General features: G+C 32.3%; 1 protein-coding gene across 2 annotated transcripts in view; it reads left to right on the forward strand.

The window, feature by feature from the left end:
- Nucleotides 1-16,312, forward strand: part of LOC134708028 (PAN2-PAN3 deadenylation complex catalytic subunit PAN2-like) — a 281,367-nt gene that overhangs the window by 30,844 nt on the left and 234,211 nt on the right. For both annotated transcript variants that reach the window (XM_063568271.1, XM_063568270.1), the window contains exons 5-6: nt 1,756-1,876; nt 11,847-11,924. In XM_063568271.1, coding sequence (XP_063424341.1) covers nt 1,756-1,876; nt 11,847-11,924 — 199 coding nt within the window. The remainder of the gene's footprint in view (nt 1-1,755; nt 1,877-11,846; nt 11,925-16,312) is intronic.

Here is a 16,312-nt window from a genome sequence, read left to right on the forward strand (position 1 = left end):
ATAAGGGGCCCAAAGGGTCCAAAATTAAACTTTGTTTGATTTCATCGAAATTGAATAATTGGGGTTCTTTGATATGCCGAATCTAACTGTGTATGTAGATTCTTAACTTTTTGGTCCCGTTTTCAAATTGGTCTACATTAAGGTCCAAAGGGTCCAAAATTAAACTTAGTTTGATTTTGACAAAAAATGAATGGGTTGGGTTCTTTGATATGCTGAATCTAAAAATGTACTTAGATTCTTGATTATTGGCCCAGTTTTCAAGTTGGTCCAAATCAGGGTCCAAAATTAAACTTTGTTTGATTTCATCAAAAATTGAACAAATGGGGTTCTTTGATATGCCAAATCTAACTGTGTATGTAGATTCTTCATTTTTGGTCCTGTTTTCAAATTGGTCTACATTAAAGTCCAAAGGGTCCAAAATTAAACTTAGTTTGATTATAACAAAAATTGAAATCTTGGGATTCTTTGATATGCCGAGTCCAAACATGTACTTAGATTTTTGATTATTGGCCCAGTTTTCAAGTTGGTCCAAATCAGGATCTAAAATTATTATATTAAGTATTGTGCAATAGCAAGTCTTTTCAATTGCACAGTATTGCGCAATGTCAAGAAATATCTAATTGCACAATATTGTGAAATAGCTAATTTTTTTTTAATTTGAGTTATCTTTCTTTGTCCAGAATAGTAAGCAAAAAATATCTAATTGCACAATATTGTGCAATAGCAAGAATTTTTTTTAATTGGAGTTATCTTTCTTTGTCCAGAATCAACTTAAATCTTTGTTATATACAATGTATATTCACTTTTTACTACCAACTGATAAATTAAAATAATCTTTACCATTTAGTGATAACAAGCAGTTTTTTTACATCTTAATATTTTATGATGTATTTAAATGAGTAGTTATTGTTGCAAACTCCATTAGAAATTTTAATTGAGATTAGTTTTGGAATAAGGGAAAGGGGGATGTGATTAAAAAAATTGGGTTCAATTTTTCTCATTTGAAATTTCATAAATAAAAAGAAAATTTCTTCAAACATTTTTTTGAGAGGATTAATATTCAACAGCATAGTGAATTGCTCTAAGAGAAAATAAAATTTTTAAGTTCATTAGAACACATTCATTCTGTGTCAGAAACCTATGCTGTGTCAACTATTTAATCACAATCCAAATTTAGAGCTGAATCCAGCTTCAATGTTATGTCCATACTTGCCCCAACCGTTCAGGGTTCAACCTCTGCGGTCGTATAAAGCTGCGCCCTGCGGAGCATCTGGTTAGATCTTTCACCACATTGATTTTGTGCCAGAAATTTGATCAAAATCCGAATTCAGACAGAATCAAGCTTGAATATTCAATGTGAAGAGTCAAAAATTAATTTTTATGGTTCAATAAATTCAAAATAGATAATAGCCATTCATTAAATGATAAGGTTAAGTTTTTTTTTTTTTAGATCATCTATTTTTATTAAAGGATAAATTCTTTTTCTGTTATAAGTGAGTTTCAGCCAATAACATAAAAATTTATGGAAGCTGTAACAAGTTCTATTAAAAACAATTACTATACTTCTATGCTGCATAAACTCATAATAAAAATCTTTACTGCTTTGCATATATATGATTCTTTTGAAAGTAATAATTCCACAGTGTGTTGGTATGTCTTGTTTTATATGCAAAGTGCAAATGCATATTAATATCACCAAGTTAACTGTATTTATGTCATTGTTATATACAAATTATCAAAATGTTTTAATGCCAGGTCCCCCTGCATGCAGGAGATGCAATGTATGATCATGACCAGTCCTAATACAGTCTTGATGGGAGGACACCAGACTAAGGTCTTACAATTGGATATTGAAGGAATGCGAGAAATACGACAGGTGATTTTATAAGTATCTTTATGAAACATGCTTGATATTTATATGTGAAAAGTAAAATAAAAAAAATATTGAACTCTGAGGAAAATTCTAAACAGAAAGTCTCTAGGAAAATGTCAAAATCAAAAGCTCAAACACATCAAACAATTGGATAACAACTGTCATATTCCTGAATAATATAAAGAAATGCTTGTCTTGCCGCATCCGTATTAAATTATAATCCTGGTACCTTTGATAACTAATTAGAACAGACTTTAAATTGTTATTTGGATGGAGAGTTGTCTCATTGGCACTCACACCACATCTTCCTATATCTACATCTATGTAGAAAATGGTGAATTAAACCTTGTTTTATAGCTAGCTAAGCCTCCAACTTTGTATGACAGTAAGCACAGAATTCCATTATATGGACCATGATTAATTGATTGTTGGTTGCTTAACATTCACTGGCAAATATTTCATGCATATTCAGGACAAAACATATGGACCATGTGGGAACAAATTAATCAGACATAATAGGTAAAAATGTCAAAAATTGGTATAGAGCACAGCCTAGCCGCAATCAGGTTCAAATGTACATTTTGTAATTCACATCAGTCAAAAATGACGATCACATATAGGAAAAAAAACTTTTATATTTTGGTACAAAAATGGTTTAAATTATAAAAAATAGCCGTCAAAAGGCTAACACCTGAAGCACTTACAGTATATAATTTCATGCAGTTTTTGGAAGAAATATTCAATATTTTTATTAAATTCTAGGTGTTTAAAAACTGTCTAATTTTCTTTAATGGTTGCCTTCGAGACATGGTCTTCAGTTTCAGATTTTGGGCCAATGACAAAGACAACAAAATATGTATAGAATTATCAAATCAAACATTTTGATTTAAAAAAAAAGACAAGAACAGGTTTAACTCACAATTATTTCAAGCAACGTAAGCTTTTTTTTTTATCAAACTTTGAAATGTATATGGCACCGAGGGCCAGTGCGGCATGCTTTTTGCTAGGGGGGGACTAACTATGCATGCTTGACCCAAGGGACAGGGGGTCAGTCCATAAATAGACTTACGACAAACAAGTGGCAAAGTTAATACTCTAAAACGTTAAACATTTTAATAAATAACAATATATGCCAAAGATAATTCCAAATAATTTTGTTCCATAATATTCAAATTATTTCTGTTATTGTCGAGCCTTCGACTTAAGTCGAAAAAGCGAGACTAAGCGATCCTACTTTCCGTCGGCGGCGGCGGCGTCCACAAATATTCACTCTGTGGTTAAAGTTTTTGAAATTTTAATAACTTTCTTAAACTACACTGGATTTCTACCAAACTTGGACAGAAGCTTGTGTATGATCATAAGATAGTATCCAGAAGAAAAGTTGTAAAAATAAAATTCCTTTTTTTCCGTATTTTACTTATAAATGGACTTAGTTTTTTCTGCGGGGAAACATTACATTCACTCTGTGGTTAAAGTTTTTAGAATTTTAATAACTTTCTTAAATTATCCTTTGTTTGAACCAAACTTGGACAAAAGCTTGTTTATGATCATAAGATAGTATCCAGAAGTAAATTTTGTAAAAAAATAAATCCATTATTTCCGTATTTTACTTTTAAATGGACTTAGTTTTTCTACAGAGAAATATCACATTTACTCTGTGGTTAAAGTTTTTAAAAATTTAATAACTTTCTTAAACTAGCTGGGTTTGTACCAAACTTGGACAGAAGCTTATTTATGATCATAAGATAGTATCCAGAAGTAAATTTTGTTAAAAGATATTTCCATTTTTTCTGTATTTTACTTTTAAAGGGACTTACATTTTCTTCCAGTTAACATAACATACAGTCTGCAGTTTAAGTTTTCAAAACATTAATTAGATTCATTAACTATCCTACCTTTTTAACAAACTTGGACAGATGCTTCTTACAATCAAAAGGAATATTTTTATTGATTTTTTTCCTCCTTTATGTTGAGCCTGCGATTTACAGCAAAAGTAGGCGAGACACTGGGTTCCGCGGAACCCTTACAAATTTTATTATATATCAGCTTGGACATATCTAGACAAATGTTGATTTTAAAAGGGATCTTTTGATAAATAACTAATTTTATAAAATTATTAAATATTTTAAAAACAAATGCACTAAAGAATTTAAATGTCATTGTTCGTACAAATTGTCTAATCACTTATGTATAATCACTAGCTGGAATAGTCCGAAATGCACTTGTAAGATGAAATTGTCCAAATAGTTATATTCTTTAGATAGAACTGGATCCAGGGTTGAAGATCTTGATTCGATGAGTTGTTGGTCTTTCCTTTGTTGTAGGGTTGATGGAGTTTCAATGTTTCAGATGATCGATAGTCAATCTTTTGTTACTGATTGTTGAATAACCAAGACTGGAATAAGACGGTACTCTGCAGGATCACTCTAACTCCTTCACACTTCTAACTATTGTAACTGTGACTATGACTTAGTTGTTGTATAGTTAAGTTTGAGTCTGTTTTAGTTCTTGGGTCTGAAACCACATCCTTGATGATGATGATGATGATGAGACATTATATTGATATTAAATTAAATGCATTAAACATAATAATTTAAATGATATAGATAAATTAAAACATATCCTTAATCCTGAAACCAAACAAGACAATAACAAATTAGGCTCCTTTTTAAAAAAGTCACTAAGACTGAGGGCAGGGAGTCCTTGATATTATTTGCATATATATATATATATAGTGCAGTGACAGAATAGGAAAAAGTCGATTATTAAAGGAGTTTAATTTCACTTCATGGTACACGGCTAAAAGTTGGCACAGTCCTAGAAAAATGATTTTACTTGAATTTAAGATTGGTCGTCAAAAAGTCGTATGGTGCAGTTTTTTTTATTTCAGCTTTTAGTCAGCAAATTTGACATCAAATGCAGATCATAAGTGGCATGCAGTTTGGTTTTTTATTCAAAAGCTGCCATCAAATATCTTTCTTTTTTGTTTTATTTAAACGTGAAACATAATGTTCTATGCATTAGGCAAAAAGGGTAATCCTCAAAGCCTTTTGATGACAAATTACGAAGGTAAAAACTACTGTTTACGGGGAAATTTTGTGTTTTACCCGATTCCAACATCATACAACAAAGCGCTGATGAATGGATTATATCGTATCTACTATAAAGTAATAAAACTACAATTTTTCTTTTCATGTACACATGCTTTTATGAGGTCACATTGTTTAAAACGATATTTTTTTTAATTTCAAAAATCTCTTCTCATCAATCATTTACTTAAAAATATTCCGGATAGTTGTGTCCCGTCCTTGATTGGGCTGGGACATAGTTTTCCTGTAATATTTGGACTTGATATTACTTGTTTTTGTTGATGTTTTATTAATTCGTTGAATTATTTTGGTGTCTGAAATTCTTTTTTAAGGTTGTGTTATTTTGATTTTATTTAAGTAAAAGGCGAAATAAGTTTTTCAATGGTTTATTTAAGAAATAGGGATCCGACAAAATCCCCAAAAAAGATAACAAAACTAGAAAGTCCGTTAAAACTTTGCGTTATCATTTCAAAGAAGCATACATTCATTTTAATACCTTAAATTGTGTTATTTTATTAAATGCAGAAGTAGAAAAATTGATTTATTTTTACAAACGTACAGTAAATTGAGGTATATCGACACAGTTGATTGGTGTAATGATAAAATATACACAAGATTGCGCATATAATTGTGACTTTAATTCATAGATGTACATCATCATCTATCATCGGGTTCATTCTATTCGCTTGAAAATTGTTTATAATAAAAATGGATATGAATGATGCATAAGTCTACACGACATAGTGATATCTACAGTTCGCACTGCAATTTGAAATGCAGAACCTAAGACCTAAAGTTAACCTTTTTGCTTAGTTCTATGATTTCAAAATTCAGATATATTGAAGATTACCTTTCTCTTTTTTACCTACATTTTAGTCAGTCAGTACTTACATTTCCAAGTTAGCTTGTGATAAAGGATACTACAGAAATTAGAATGTTCGCTTCATATCTTGGCCTTTTTCTTTGATATTGAGACGGATTGACGACTACAAACAAAAATCTATGACAAACTTTGGAGGGAGATTTTAACTTTCCAAATGTCAATTCCCCCTCGCTAGGTCTCTATGTACTACACTCCTCTGCGCCATCGTATAATGTGCACATATCTCAAATGATACCCTATGCTGGTGCTTGTTGAGTCAATACAGTCTTCTTGGACAGGGGTGTACCCCTGACTACTTAAAACAGGCCGCATAATTTTAAGGGATATTCAAACATATTAGTCGACGATAATAATCAAAACGGCATGGTAAAATTAGGAGAACGACGTAAATGACAAACAAATTCTGCAAAACTCTACATAGATCACCAAAGATTAACACGAAACATACTGAAAACAAGGTTATCTCGTGTGCCCCCGGAAAGTTTAGATGATTCTGTTTCAATTGTAACACCTGATTGTTGAACGTGGAAATTTTATTTGGGTGTCATTTACCATATTATGAAGAACTTGCGACTGAAATAGACACAAAATAGGTTTTTATATTAATGATACATTTAAGCTCTGTCGTGGCCCAACTCACTAGCACGTCTTTTTGCGGTTTACAATTTTTTAGATACTAAGTGTCAGATCAGATCTGAACATTTGCAATTAATTTGTGTTCCATTCCTTTTTGTAATACAATGAAACTTTTGATTCGCATGACACGGGTAACATCTTGTTGACACAACCAAACTGAACAGTTTTTTGTTTTTCCTCGAATTCCCCTAGCTTTGTTTTAAACATAACCATCGGTAACTTACGTACTGTTGCCCGTGTTTCTTTGAGACATACAGACAAAATGGCAGTCGGCTCAAGGCAAGAAACCGAAGTCACGGCTATCAAAGGTTGTGCTATGTGTACTATTGTTTGTATGTGTTTTTTTTTCATTTTTTGGCCATGGCGTTGTCAGCTAGTTTCGACTTATGACTTTTAATGTCCCTTTGGTATCTTTTGTCTCTCTTTCATATGCTTGCATCTATTGTAAAGAAAACTACAACCAAGACGAGGAATTTCATTCTCTAAAACAGAACATTTAAGTAAAGGCTGTTTAATGCTTATTTGTCATAAAGCCACTATGAACCTTTACTGGGAGTCAAACTGTTGTATTCTAAATTACAAGATCATTCACAGAAGAAAGTTTTTTTACCATCTGCAGTGTGATATAAATGCTATCCCTAGTTTAGATATCAAATCACTTATACAGACCAGAATGTAGGGCATAACGACCACGACAATCGGAAACATTGCACAAACTACAGTCATGTGATCATGGCTATAGTGTATACTGTCGATGCGGATTACAGATCGTTTTTTTTCTTTGCTTTTGTTTAGAGATATTTTGAGTTTCAAGCAGCAGGACAAGACGTTTCTTTTAATAAAGGGTTCTTTTGACATTTGTCATAGAGGTGCACTGATGTTTCAGTTGTTTTATGTCCCCCATAACATAGATTGACATGGCCAAAGTGTATTTAGCAATGACGATGATGTCCGATGGTGATGGATAAAAGCTCGCTATATGTGGTACACAAACATTTGACCACCACTCTATTGCAAGGTACAACACGTTAAATGTCCGAAGTTGAACATTGATATTCGCAATATCCTTATAGGATTCGTGGCTTGACAATTTTGTCGTGTTCTTTAAACACTACGGACCAATACTGACATTCGAGAATTCCTAAAACTTCTACTTGCGAACATACGTATTCCAGCCAATGGTCAGAACGTCGTAATAATGTCCCAACATTACAAAAGTCATTTGAGGTCTGAATTACTGATTACAGTTAGGTATATTTAGTGCTATGTCAATATATCCCGCATACAAAATATATGATCTTGCGTCACTTAGTTTGGGATTGAATAACCGAAAAGTTCTTTATTTTCAAACGAATAAAAGGCTATTCTTTCATAAAATATACCTTTTTAAAGTTATCAGTTTATCTTAAAATTATTTATTTTCCTATTGATACAAATTTATTTCATAGAAATCGTCATGACATTGTCAAAACTCAGCTATAAGTCTGTTTTGAAATAATTTGTGTTGTCTGTTTTGCATGAACCGAGTTCAACGTATATGGCAAAAAAAATAAGTTTTCAATTTCATTGATGTATACTAGATGGTTATATGAATAAATACATATTTTTTCATAAATTTCTATAAATTTTGTTAAGTTTTGACAGACGTTGTTCTTATTATTTGAAAAAAATACATCATGTAAATCTGATAACTACCCCCCTTTTTGTACAGTCGCATTTGCGCCGATTTTATATTTGCTCCTAATTAAATTTACAGGTAAATTAAAACTTGTACATGTACTATGCTATACCATTTGTAAAATCTGGTTATAATTGTTTTTCATCCATGTTTAAGTTAATTTTGATTCATATTGTTCTGGAACTTCGTTGTAACTTGATGGACATATTTCACACTGAAACGGACCGAGGAGTTAATTCTTTAATCATCAAGGGACATACATATCAGAAGGTCAGTGTTCTTAAAAATAACTACATATCTTACTAATGTACCATAAAATCGTGTAAAGCCAGAGTTACCACTGATTTTATTGTCAAAACACAGATCGAGCATAACCATGTGGAAGATGTCCAAAAGACAGATGCTAAAGAACTACGGATACGGTCAACAAGGAAATACGATTGGAAATGTATCTTGTAGGCCTTCTTCCACCTCCCAGTAATGAGCAGGGGACAACAGTTATATACATGTTGTGATTGACAATTCATTAGAGGTGTACAAGTGGCAAATGATAGAGGTCTATAATGATAAATGAAAAATAACATGACTTGGATGAAAGTTCTCTCATTGACACTCATATCACATCTTCTTATATCTATTCATCTGTAATTTACCTGTAATAAAATCGGCGCAAATGAAATGCAGATCAGCGCAAATGCAAAACGTTGCATTTTACACATGATAGCCAAGTTGAAAATTTTTGTCACATTTTTCTCAGGAATTACAATACAAGGATTTCTGAAATTTGGTTTCAGGATTTATACAAATCAGCTATACCATGTGGTGTGTTTTCAGATTCATCACTCAACAACTTCCTGTTTACCGAACACTTGCATATTTTTACACTATTAAAATCATCCACTTGCGACCGGGGTATCATCAGTGAGCAGTAGCTGACAGTTTCACTTGTTAATATTAATTTTAGCCATGACACTATGTATGTCATTTTATATTTTAAGAATTGTATGATGTATTTAAAAGGCTAATTAAGGTTGCAAACTTGATTAGAAATTTAAATTGAGGTTATGACTTTACCTTTAGGGAATGAATTATTTTTGGAATAAGGGAAAGGGGGAGCACAAAAGCAAAAAAACAGGGTCCGTTTTATTTAGGGGGGAGGGGGATCAATTTGTAAAAGCATAGCGTACAGCACAAAAGCAAAAAAATGAATATAAATTCAAATCATATTACTAATTTTTAAGTTCTTTGACTACATTATTCTGTGGCAGAAACCTATTATGTGAGAAATATTTAATTACAATCCAAATTCAAACCTGTATAAAGCATGAATATTGTGTCCATTTTGGCCGCAACTTTTCAGGGAAAAATTAATCATTATTAAAACAACTTTTCTAAAAGAGAAGTGCATTTATTTTTGATAATAAAGAAGATATATTAAAGTCAAGGAATATTACAAAATTCTTGGACATGGAATGACCATATAGTACCAGATAGATAAATAAATCTTTGGGAAATGGTTCTTCAAACAATATAAATATGTGCCTTTTTGTACTAAAAAGTGGTTTTTGCAATATTTTTTACTTTTTTTTATCTCACTTGAAATGTAACCCTTAGTTATAATACTGAGGGGTTGTTCCCAACCTGATAATGACTTGGAATGGCCAATTGTCTCATTGGCATTCATTACACATCTTAATTATATACAAAGTGCCTTAATACAAAGAACAAAAATAAGAACACTAAAACGTCAGAGACTAAAAAAACAACATATAACACAACAACAAAAAAATGTACAAATATCAACAGCTTGAACCCCAAAAAGCTGGAAACGAACACAAGTGTTCTGGAAGAATGAGCAGTTCCTGCTTCTCACAAGATAGTCTACATGTTGCTTGTTATATTAAAGTTGGAGGAAAGACATCTATGACAAATCAATGGAGATAATTTAAAGCAGTTAAAATAATTTTTCAATTATTTCTTGGTCAACAAGGAAAAAACAACACATCAGCAGTTGATAAATTAAAAAAATGTCAAAGTACGAGTGGTGAGTGGTCAATCAAGTTTGTCAAAACCTATTATTTTATGTTTATCAAAAAAAATTTAAAAAAAATAGCTCACTTTTACTTTTTAAGCTTTGACTCAAAAATTTTCACATTAAACTTTTTTTATTCAAATTTTCAAGTGCCCCGCTTGACCAAATTTTTGGGAGCTGAAAAAAGTCCTTAAAAAAGAAATTAAACTGGTGAGGCCTTACTTTGGAAAATCTTCTACTTTGAAACTGGTGTGGCCTTACTTTGGAAAATCTTCTACTTTGAAACTGGTGAGGCCTTACTTTGGAAAATCTTCTACTTTGAAACTGGTGAGGCCTTACTTTGGAAAATCTTCTACTTTGAAACTGGTGAGGCCTTACTTTGGAAAATCTTCTACTTTGAAACTGGTGAGGCCTTACTTTGGAAAATCTTCTACTTTGAAACTGGTGAGGCCTTACTTTGGAAAATCTTCTACTTTGAAACTGGTGTGGCCTTACTTAAGAAAATCTTCTACTTTGAAACTGCTAAATCCATTTCAGCCAAACTTGGGCTGAATGAGTTTTGGTATCTAGTATAAATTTTGTATTTTATTTCCTTGTATGTCACAAAACATAGCCACTATGGCTTATTAGATTAAAAATTGAATATGGGGATAAAATACATTTTTTTTTATTTTGAAGAAAATATAACAGATCTATACAAAGATTATTTAAATGGAATTTTTAGGCCACTAATTGATATATATCATGTATATTGAAAAACAAAAATAATCATTGATAAAAATTTTTAACAAAATTAACAGGTGACTATTGAGGCTGTTGAGAGCCTCTTGTGTACTCTACCTAGGAGTACTCCTGTCATTCTGACAAGTGAAGCAAGATGGTATAGGATTATGGATTTAATTATCGACAGAGATCATCAGATGCATATTTTTTTTGTGCTTTAATGTAAAAAAAGAAGATGTGGTAGGATTGCTAATGAGACAACTGTCCACAAGAGACCAAAATGACACAGACATTAACAACTATAGGTCACCGTACGGCTTTCAACACTGAGCAAAGCCCATACTGCATAGTCAGCTTTGAAATGCCCCGATATGACAATGTTAAACAATTCAAACGAGAAAACTAACGGCCTTATTTAAATAAAAAAATGAATGAAAAACAAATATTTAACACACAAACCACAGACAACCACTGAATTACAGGCTCCTGACTTGGGACAGGCACATACATAAATAATGTGGCAGGGTTTAACATGTTAGCAGGATCCCAACTCTCCCCTAACCTGGGACAGTGGTATAACAGTACAATATAGAACGAACTATAAAAATCAGTTGAAAAAGGCTTCACTCATCAGATGGACAAAAATACAAGTGGACATGGCATGGTACTTGTACATCCCGACAACAAAAAGACATTAGGAACAGATCTGAGAGTACTCGCAGTTATCTGACAGCTAGTTCAAAGCCACTAACAACTAATAAAAAAAATCTTGCATCCATCTGGAATAAACTGGATATTCTATTTTCAATATTGCAGTCAAAATTAATTTTGTCCTTATTTTTGTCTTTATCAATAATTTCACCTTGTTGATGTGTGCATGTTCATCTATCACTAGATGGTAAATTTAATTATCTAAAATTCTTTACATGTAGGTAGATGTGCCTGAGCCTGGATGTGCAATATTCAGAAGTTCAAATAAGTATATTTGTGCTGGAGACACTAGTGGAAAGGTATTACATATATGCTTTATTTCTTTTTTGCATGTATAACATGCATGCATAAATTTATACAGTATACAGTACAAAATGTTTTTATATGACTGCAAACAATTTTTTGCGTCATATCATGCTATCATGTTGTCCTCTGCATTGTTGTCCGAAAACACATTTAGTGTCCCGACAATTACTTTAGTTAAGCAAATGTATCTCTAAAAAAATTTATCAGAAGGTTCAATATTATTAGAGGAAGGTTGGGATTGATTTTGGGGGTTATGATCCCAACAGTTTAAGAATTAGAGCCCAAATAAGGGGTCCAAAAAAGTATTTTGTAGTTTCTAGACAATAGCTTATGTTTAAAGGGGCACTAGCTGTCAAATTCATGGTCACCGATTTGACTCAAATTCTCATATTTGATTTATAACAATGTTAAACAATTATCCAAACTATCAAAAGCCTAACATAAACAGTTTACAGAGCATGGGGTAGATGAAATATAGGTTCGTTTCATGCGTATTTTGGTCTAGACGCCATCTAATTAACTATTGATTTGACCTCAGATGCCATATAAGCGTTCATCTTCGCTAGCCAAGGGTTACGATCCACTCCCGCTCTCTTCACCCTTGGCGGATTGAGATAATATTTCGGAGACACAAGGTAAGGATTTTTATTGGTTGCAGTAGATACTCGCTGCATCCAATCAAAAAGCGCCTATAACATGATCACGTGTAAATGTTGAAAGTGTTTGTAAACAATTGCCACGTGTTTATTGTGCAACAAGTCTTTACATCACTAAACATAGGACTATATTTAGTGACAACTTGAATGTTTTTAATCAACTAATAGAAGTTTCTGTGTATGTTTCATGCACAAATGCATGAATATTGACATATATTTTCGTTTCCGGCTTTACCAAGTGGTTAGAATCTAGACGCTACCGTGTTTTTATCTCCAAATTGAAGAGTTCAAGTGCTATCATTGGTCAAGAATAATTTATTCGGAATGGGCGTGACTTTAAACTTCCGATAGATGGCGCAACATTGATATCACAAATGTTGGCTCAATCTGCCAAGGGTGAAGAGAGCGGGAGTGGATCGTAACCCTTGGCTAGCGAAGATGATAAGCGTTGTAAACATAAATAAAGATATGAATAGATTAAACCAACACGTGCAATTGGATTATTAATGGTCTGTTTGATTTGATTTTATAGATTAAAAATAGATGTTTTTCATTGCTTTTAACCGTATAAGAATGATTTTATGTGCATCGAATTAGTAATCAAATGATTTACCGTAGTTTCACTTTCATTGTTGACATTTTTTTTCTTTAAATAACCAGTTCACGTACAATGCATGTGTTGTCAATCTCTAGCTAGGGGTTAAATTGAAGTTCCCATGAATATGGATTTAAAGAGGTCGACTCATTCACTTGCAAGTGGAAACCTAAATGTCAATGTTTCTTAGTGTAATTTGACAAAATTGAACCTTTTTGGCTGCAAAAAGCAAATTGTTATTTCACTATTTCGCTTTCATTATTGATTGAACAAAAAAAATCAGATTTTTTATATATCTCGTAGCTAGTGCCCCTTTAAGGGGGCTCGCACGTCTAAATCAAATTTTTTATTTAATATAGTACTTTATCTTATACTTAATAGAAAAATGAAATTAAAAAAATAGGGTCACCGTTCATTTTCGCTCACAATCTGCCTTTGAAAGAAGCCTTACATTTTTGTAAATGTGTTTTTTTTCTGCTGACCTAATAGGAGAAATAGCAAATAATATAAAATATAGGTCACCAATGAGTTAAAAAAGATATTTTTTTAAGTGTATAAATCTTTCTGAAATTATACCGCACAGGGATGGTTAGGGTCAATTTTTGGGGTTATGGCTCAAAATGTTTTGGAATTAGGGGCAAACAAAAGGGAAAAACTAGGTTTTTCTGGTCAACGGACAATTAGGACAATTTAAAAGCAGTGTAAGGGAGGTAATCTAAATTTTTAAACATACAATTTTTACAAAGTTCAGATATTCCTTCCTTACACTTTTTGTTAGTTATGTATAAAGAAATGTCAGGTTTTGGATTAATTTGAAAAAAAAGGGGGGTTGGAATGGTAGTAGTTTTCAATATTTTTTTCCAAATTTTTAATTTCACTATATTGTGCAATAGATTTGTAAGGCCAAAAAAAATAATTTCTAAGGTTGCATGCTCTAAAAAAAATAGGGTAGGTAGGTCGGTATTTTCATTTTATTTTTTGTGACATGATTTAAAGTGTGCAGTTTCCTCTTGTCGTGGTCTCAGTTGATCATGGGCCAAGTTTACCCATAATTTTAATGATTGGACTATTACCCTTTGTTATTGATTGGAAAAAAATTAAGGCAAAATGTTTATTACATTGCGAATTTACTTAAAACAGCTATCACATTCATGATTAGGAATATTGGAATGTATCAGGCAACACTATCTTCAGTTTTAACACGAGTTCAGTTTATTTTTCTCTTTACGACGGAAATAAAATGGTTTAGGGTCTGCGCTCAAAATAGGGTGGTCAGGTAATTGTAAACAGACATTTTTTGGGCCTAAAATCTTGACATTTGTATTGTGTCAGAAACTGATATTATGTCAAAAAATTTATCACAATCCAAATTCAGAGCTGTATCAAGTTTGAATGTTGTGTCCATACTTGCCCAAATTGTTTAGGGTTTAACATCTGCGTTCGTATAAAGCTGCAGCCTGCGGGCACCTGGTTATACAACAGCAAATGTTTTTTTGGGATCATATAATGGTATGATGTTGTCTGCGTCATCTTTGTCCCTTGTCTTCTGCGTCGTTGTCTGAAGACACATTGCGTTTCCTTACAATAACTTTAGTTTACTTGAATGAATCTCTTTGAAATTTTATGAGTAGGTTCAATACCACAAAAGCAAGGTTGGGATTGATTTTGGGGGTTATGGTCCCAAAGGTTTAAGGGCCCAAGTATTTATCTAGTTTCAGGACAACAAGTTGTATATTAGTATTTTGATTGCTCTGAAATTGCACCACAATAATGTTTAATACCATAAGTAGAAGGTTGGGATTTATTTTCAGGGTAATAGGGCTAACAGTCTATGAATTAAGGACAATTAAGGGGCCAAAAACAAGCATTTTTCTAGTTTCAGGATAATAACTTGTGTGTAACTGTATGGATCTCTCTGAATTATTGAACCACAAGGTTCCATATAACAAAGCAAATGCTAGGATTCATTAAACAGATGGTTATGGGGGGTTATGGCTTAATCATTTAGCAAATAGGGTAAAAAAGGGGGAAAACAAGGTTTTTTCTGGTTAAAGACAATTTAGACAATTTAAAAGCAGTTTAAGGGAGGTAATCTCAACTCAAAAGAATACTGTTAAAAATTTGTGAAAGCAAATTTACAGATCTAACATTGTTGGGTTGATGTTAAGACAAGTTTTATATACATTATGTACACAGCCATGTATCGTCTAAACATCAACCCAACAATATTAGATCTGTAAATTTGCTTTTGCAAATTTTTTGGTTCTTCCCTCGACGGGATTCAAACCCATGCTTCTGTGATATCGTGACACCAAATTGCCTGCACTACAGCCGGCCCGCTAGACCACACAAGTACCTGGGCTCTACAAAAATAAAGCTTTCAGTGGCTGTGTGTTACCTTTCCTTGTCAGTTTTAATCTATATATATATATGTTTGATTACCTCCCTTACACTGCTTGAAAATTATGTATTACGAAATGAGGATTGTCAGTGTCTTGAGATGATTAGCTGTAATTTTTTTAATTTTTTTAAAAGTTACTATTAATTAATATTAATTTTAACCATAACTGCATGTCATTGAATAATTTTAATATTTTATAATGTATTTATAGTCCAGTCAAAATAAGGGACGACATACAAAGTTCAATGAAGGATAAAAAACTTAATTCACATAGTTTTTTCACTGACCCCCCCCCCCCCCCCCCCCCCCCTCTTAACTTAATTTGGGAAAAATTGATTTACCAATAGGGATATATGTAAAATCGATTTTAGATTAACAAAACTTGCAGCAATGTTGACCCCCCACCCCCAAACTATTTGAATTAAGTTTTTTATCCTACATCGATCTTTTGATGTCGTCCCTAAGATTTACCTTCAAACTAATTGCAACAGAAAATGTTTTAGTTCTAATTTATAGCATTATGCCCTTAATATGACACAGAAAAAAGTCCCATAAAATCTAACTTGAGGAAAACTCAAAATCAGCATTTTTATTTACTATGGAAGGGGACATAACTCCTAAAAAATTAGTCTTTTTTGGTCAGTTTTTGGTTGATTTTCTTGAAATTTATATAAAGTATGATACTTTGATGGGGTTATAAGTTGGTATTTGACTAAATTATATAATCTT

This window comes from Mytilus trossulus, chromosome 2 (genome assembly GCF_036588685.1).
Source record: "Mytilus trossulus isolate FHL-02 chromosome 2, PNRI_Mtr1.1.1.hap1, whole genome shotgun sequence".
Taxonomy (NCBI): domain Eukaryota; kingdom Metazoa; phylum Mollusca; class Bivalvia; order Mytilida; family Mytilidae; genus Mytilus; species Mytilus trossulus.